The sequence below is a fragment of the Tupaia chinensis genome, unplaced genomic scaffold, assembly GCF_000334495.1.
Source record: "Tupaia chinensis unplaced genomic scaffold, TupChi_1.0 Scaffold148557_1, whole genome shotgun sequence".
Classification (NCBI taxonomy): Eukaryota; Metazoa; Chordata; class Mammalia; order Scandentia; family Tupaiidae; genus Tupaia; species Tupaia belangeri.
Window position 1 is genome coordinate 1,368,799 of NW_006208406.1, and position 6,596 is coordinate 1,375,394.

The following is a 6,596-nucleotide window of genomic DNA, read 5'->3' on the forward strand; positions in this document are numbered from 1 at the left end:
CGCGCGATGCATCGGGCGGGGCTGCTGCCCCGGGCCCCGGGCTCCGGGCCCCTTCGGCCGCAGTCAGAGCAGTGCGGCCGCGGAGGCCTCAGCTATGCTCAAGGTGCGGCCCGAGCGCAGCCCACGCGAGCGCATCCTCACGCTGGAGTCCATGAACCCGCAAGTGAAGGCGGTGGAGTACGCGGTGCGGGGACCCATCGTGCTGAAGGCCGGCGAGATTGAGCTCGAACTGCAGCGGGTGAGCGCGGGCTCCAGGCCAGTGGGTGGGAGGACCCGGGGAGTCCTCGGGCACCGATGGACTCCCTAATGGGGTTGGCCGGGCGAACTTGTCCGCACATCCCCTTGGCCAGCTCCTTGATTCAGCCAAGGGTGACTAAAACAACAGAATGCCCCCCACCTATCCCTTCACCCACCAGCGCCTGGCACCTGGCACAAAGTAAGGCCTTCAGATACGGTTCACTTGTTGACTTGAATTCGTGGATCATTGAGCGGCCCATGCTGTCCGGCACTGCCGTTTGTGTGTCTGTCCTACCCTCGGAACCAAGAGTCATTAGAGGGAGGAAAACAGAGAACGGAAAAACAAAGAGTTTTAGATTGTGAATGAGTGCTTTGAAGAAAGTAGAAAGGAGAAGAAGGGGTGGAATGGGAGTGATTGTTGGGGGAGGTGGCCCACTCGAGGTAGGAAGATCTGAGGGGAGCTGGGTTTGTTCCCATAGCTTTTTCACTATGTCTGACACCCTTGGGGTGGTCACCAGTCATGATTCCCTGACAGGAGCCGGGGTGTAGAGGAGGTCGGGCAGAATCCTTTCTTTAGGCTCCTCCACAACCTCGACTGACCGGCCAGCTCTTCTCTGTCCAGAATAGTCTTTAGGGGAGGAGTCAGGATTGGGTGTTTTGGAACTTGATAAGGTTGCCCTGAGACTTCTATTGCTTTGGGTGAATGGCTGGAATTGTGGGTGGAATTCATAGCTGCATGTAAAGTGACCAGAGTCAGGAGTGTTTTCTGCCTCTCCATAACCAGGGTGGCCAGGGTGGGTGTAACAGATGGCCCTGAAGGATACCAAGTTGTAATGTGGGTAGAATTCAGGAGCAGTCAAGTGGGGTTATCTTAAAAAGTAGAGTCCTAAAATTTGTAAAAAGCATATGAAATAGTCACCCAGCTGCTCATCAGAATATTAGGTCGGCAGAAAAGTTATGTCATATTTTTCTATGCAATAATGCGTCATGATTTTCCTGATTACCTAAGAATTCTGACCCACAGTGGAGGTAAGGGGAGGGTTCCTCGACCTCACTCCCAAAGGCACCAGATCCCCATGTATCAGGGTCACTTAGTGTACCTGGAATGCATGGGAAGAAGCCTTGAGGGAACCAGGACCCTTGGCCCCATTCCCATGGGGACTTTGGGCATTTGATGAGGTGGTGGCCTGCTGAGACTTTGTTGGGACATCCTGTTCTGCTGACTCAAAAGAGTGACCTGGGCAAGTCAGAGTCCAGTGTCTCCGGCCGACTCCTTGCAAGGCTAAGTTTAAAGCTTGGCCCAGAGCAGGCTGGCTCCAATTCTGTGCCTCCCTGGCCCAAGGTGGATTGGGGGCAGAGAACAGGGGGTTTAGCGTCTCCTTCTTGATATTTGGCAGGCCAGATGGGGCTGCCTCTCCCTGAGGCAACAGTCTCCCTGCTAAAACAAAGCAGGAATTAATTTTTCACTTTTCACCTGATTTCCCTGGTTTCAGAGCTGCCAGGAGTTCCAGGAATTACTTTGTTAAATAGCGACTTCCGTGCAGACACTGTGAAATATGAAGATGGGGACAGAGGGCGCCTTGTCTGCCTTCGGGGAGCTTACATATTGTTTGCTGGGCCTGAGACCCCCATCTCCCAATTCTTTAAGGATTGGTGGGGTTTTGTATCAGGCAGAGAAAACATGAGAGCACTCCCAGTGGGAATAGTGCTATGAGCAAAGGTTGGGAAGTTCTGGGCATTTGAGAAAAGGGGTTGGTGGACTGTCTGGCAGAGGGACGTGGGACGTGAAAGAGATGGGAAAGTTGAGCTGGAGTCCTTTGGCGGGGGACTCAGGACTTCATGGTGCATTTTGATAAGAAGTAGGAAACCAAGGAGAGTTTCCAGCAAGATGTGATTTGATGATTGTAGGTGGGCAGATTTCTTGATCATCGGGCCAGAGGCATGCTCTGATTTCTAAGACAGGTGCTCCTTAGCCCCGTGCCCTACCCCCAAGTTAGTTGAAAAGTTCTGTCTGTCCACCTCTGGTGCTTTAATTCAAGCTTGTCCCTCTTTCTCTCTCACTCATTGAGTCTCGAGTCTCGGTGCTGGAGACAGAGCCCCAGCCAGGCCCGTATAACCTCACTTAAAGCTGTCATTTTCAGGAGATGGCCCCTTTTCCTTTTGCCAGTTTAAGTAATGCCCCTTCTGAAAGTAGAATGTCTTCCCAAGCATTCCTTTTTATTTGTTTATTTTGTCTTGCCTTGGCTTTGCACATTTTCAGCTTTTCTACATCTGTTTTGAAGTAGTGATCAGAATGGGACTGGTATAAGGGGTTCCATTTGGTTATAGATGGGATGGGATAGGATTTGTAGGCAGCAGGGTGCCCTGGGGTGACTCTTAGATTCTCTCAGGACCTTGGTTTTTCTACTTTATAAAGGAGAGAAGTGCCCTAGCTATCTCAGGGGTCTTCTCTACACTGAGTTTTGTTCCTCTTCGTCCATGTGAAAGTGTCCTGGGGAACCTGAGATGGCCCTGGTAGTACCAAGGCCTTTATATTGCCTCATGGTGTCGTTTCACCAGGTGCTCTGCAAACAGTGCAGCTGTTTGGCTGGACACGTGGTTCTGTTGTTTGACTTTGGGGTGGCTTTTCTGGCTGAGTCCCCGTCCGTTTTGCTTCTCCTGCAGGAAACCCTGAAGGAGGAGGGGAGGTGGCCAAGGGATGTGAAAGGGGCCATTCTCCTTCAGTTCCAGCTGTGGGTTCTCAGGGAGGCCCTGTTCTCCCTGATAGCAGCTCCAAGGGAGAAAACCTCTGCCAGCTTCTCAGATCCTTGTGTTGGTTGGAAGTAGCACTTAAAAATAAGCCGCAATTAAAAGGAGTTTGAAAAGATCTGACAGTTCTTCAACCTACTTCTTTTCCCCTTGTTTTATTGGGGGCAGGGGTTGGGGGTTGGTACAAGGCAAGACAGAGAATGGCCTTACTTCTTCCAGTTACAAAAGTACACACAGTTGGGTGAAACATTCAGAAATAGAAGGGAAGGTTGATTACGACTGTTTAACATCATTGTGTGTTGTATCCAAACAGGTAAAAAGGAGGGTATTATAGCACAGGGCTATAGTTAGCCAAGAACTAGAATGAGAAATCCTGGGTTTGCCAAGCAAAGGTGGTGAAATCTCACCAGTCCTTTTCTATAGAGTTTAGATGCTGCTTTAAAATAAATAAATGTGTAGTGTAGGCTTCCAGTGGGATAAACCCTCCACCTGTATACTCTGCCCAAGTCATCTTGGACCTATATACTGGGCTCTGCCTTTGTCATGCTGTGGGCTTCAGGCAGATCTTCAGTTTACTTTTCCACAATTGGAGGCCAATTTATTTCTTCTTTTTTTTTAAGAGAGATTTTTGCTCTAGGGTGTGTATGCTCACCAGAGACAGAGAGACAGAAAGTGAGAAATCACCCACAGGGGGATGGCCACACTGCAGTCTCTTCTCCATTCTCTTCTTGAGATTTTGGGCATGCACATGTGCACACCTGGCATGAGTTCTAAGCCACTGGGTCTAGGACTAGAACCGTGGTCAACCATGAGGGAGTCCAGAGACATAACCATTATGCCATCTGCTGGTCCCCCATTTTATTTCTTCTAAAGACTATTAATAGTTTGAGATGGTAATGATAGTGTTTTGGACAGCAAGAAGCCAATTAGAACTGTCAAGAGTCTTTGTTCTCGAGTTAATAGGAAGTGCTGAGAGTCCCTTTTTCCGAGTCTCTCCGAGTCTGGGAACATGTTCTATGAGGGTTGACTCCTGCCAGGACCTCAGCTTTGCTGCCCTGAATTATCCTGTTTGGAACTCAATTCAGTTTTTATCCCTGCTTCTACTCTGCAAGTCTTGGCTTCTACAGCTGACTGTCCTGTCAACTTCAGAGTTCAGGGCCTATATCCAGCCTTCCCTGCTGCTTCAGTGCTTAGGAAACTCAGCCCATGGAACTCTTAACTAATCCCTAAGTCATGGATTTATGTAATTGTGGTTCCGATTTCATCCAGCTTTGCTTATCTTTCCATTTCAGAGCCACGAATTTTGCTAAGCCTGTTTCCTTATTTGTGAAATATACCTGTTTTCAGGGACCATGGGTCTAGTTGAGGTTTGTCTCTGGGCCTTTTTCTGGAGTTCCCTGGGTCTTCCTGCCTGCCCTACTCCCATTCATTGCTTTTTGGGGTCAGGAGGCTCAGCTCCTTTTCATGTGAGGCTTCTGGGGCCTGTGTATCCTCTCTTCTACCCCCTGCCCAGACCCTTCCCCATCTCTACTTCTTATTCTTCACCAGCCTGAGCTCTGAAGAATGGTGGCTTTGTGTTGCTCATTCTTTTTTTTTTAAAGAATTATTGTAATTAACTTTATTTATTATTATTATCATTATTATTTTCCAGTTTTGATCAGAGAAACATATAGAGAAAGAGAGAGAGAGAGAGAGAGAGGAAGTGAGAAAGCAAGCCACCAGGTCCGAGACTTGAACCGTGGTCGGCCATGTGGGAGTCCAGTGCCTTTAACCACCATGCCACTTGCCGGCCCCTGTGTTGCTCATTCTTGTCACCTAGGCATGGATGATCAATAAGTATTTGTTAAATGACAAGGAAGTTATCTGGGAAGTAACCGTTATATATGTGTGTATGTGTATACATATATACATACATACAGATATGTATGTATATATGTGTATGTGTGTGTGTATATATATATATATATATATGAAGGCTGATTAGTACACACACACACACACACACACACATATTTTCTATCTGTTGATAGACATATAGGTTGATTCCATATCTTGACTATGGTGAATAATGCTGCAGTGAATAGGGGAGTACAGAAGTCTCTTCAATATACTGATTTTATTTTTTTTGGATATGTACCCAGAGCAGAATTGCTGGACTGTATAGTAGTTCTGTTTTTAATTTGTTGAGGAATCTCCATACTGTTTTCCATAATAGTTGTACTAATTTATATTCCCACTGACAGTATGTAAGAGTTCTCTTATCTCCACCCCCTTCACCAACATTTAATTTTTGACTTTTTGATAACAGTCATTGTGACAGGTTTGAGTTGATATTGCATTGTGATTTGGATTTTCATTTGATTAGTGATGTTGAGCACCTCTTTCATATAGTTGTTGGCTGTTTGTATGTCTTTTTTGGAAAAATGTCTGTTCAGATTCTGTGAATTAATTGGGTTGCTTTTTTTTTTTTTTCGCTATTAAGCTCATTATATATTTTGGATATTAACCCCTTATCAGATGCATACTTTGCAGATTTCCCATTCTGTAAGTTGCTTTTCATTTTGTTGATTATTTCCTTTGCTGTGCCCTGTGAGTGCTAGAATCATGCTGGACCTGTGGACTGGGAAGAGCAGTGATAAATATTTTTCTTCTTTTTCCCAATACCCCCTGAAATATGCTGTCCCAGAACCTAGAGCCTATTCCTCTGACTCCTACTTGAGCTGAAGTGGTGGGAAGGGAGCCCTTCTTGGGTAGGACTGTCCCTCATTGCTGCATATGGAGGCAGTTGGGTAGGATGTGTGCAGGTGAATTAGACAGGTGGGCTCTAGAATGCTGTGAGAGCAAATCAGGATGCTATATGCTTGTTAGTCCTTCTGACCTGTCAGGGCCCTGAGGGCTGGGTTGGGGTGAGGTTACCATTGGGTGTAACTACCAGGCCTAGACAAGTCATGATTGACAGGAGTCTCCCACAGCTTCCTTGGTGTTTCCCAATCTATTTAGACCTGGACTGCCCAGATACAGGAGACAACCCACAACAGCTCCCTTTGTGTGGTGGCTCTTGGCTGGGCAGGCTGGTGTTCCTGCCCATTCATAGGAGCCAGTTTTTCACTCCCTAGGTCATCCATCATAGCAAAGTGTCTAGGGTCTGCAGGCACCCAGACACAAGAAAGGAAATGCTGAAAGTTCCCAGGCTCTATGTCGGCGGGCCCTGAATTGAGTGAGCAATACCAGGGGAGGGCACAAGAAAGGAACATCCAGAGCTCTGTTCCAGGCATTATTCTCTCCTTGTATGGGGCTGGCTCAGGCTTGCATGGCAGATGTGTATTGGTTCGTGGCCCTCACAATTGTGTGACAGATTTACTTCTTACCAATGAATGAGATGTTCCCACATCACAAAAGTCACCTGTGTTCAGCTAGCTAGGCCTGGGAACTGTGGCCGTTTGGTCAGGCTAACTAGAGGTCCCATGCCAGGAGTCCAGGCCAGTGCCAGGGGGTGAGTCAGGCCCACCCCTTTGCACACAGTGGCTTGGGTAGCTATCTTCACCCCATCCTTCTTGATTCCTGTTGTAGGGTGAGCTGTAGGCCACGTGCCTGCAGCCCAAGTTTCTCTG

At 47.6% G+C, this 6,596-nt stretch overlaps 1 protein-coding gene across 1 annotated transcript in view; it reads left to right on the forward strand.

Moving 5' to 3' along the window:
- GPT2 (glutamic--pyruvic transaminase 2) overlaps positions 1 to 6,596 on the forward strand; it is a 46,877-nt gene continuing 40,281 nt past the window's right edge. Inside the window, exon 1 of the mRNA XM_006170464.2 lies at positions 1 to 238. Coding sequence (XP_006170526.1) covers positions 95 to 238 — 144 coding nt within the window. The 5' untranslated portion in view covers positions 1 to 94. The remainder of the gene's footprint in view (positions 239 to 6,596) is intronic.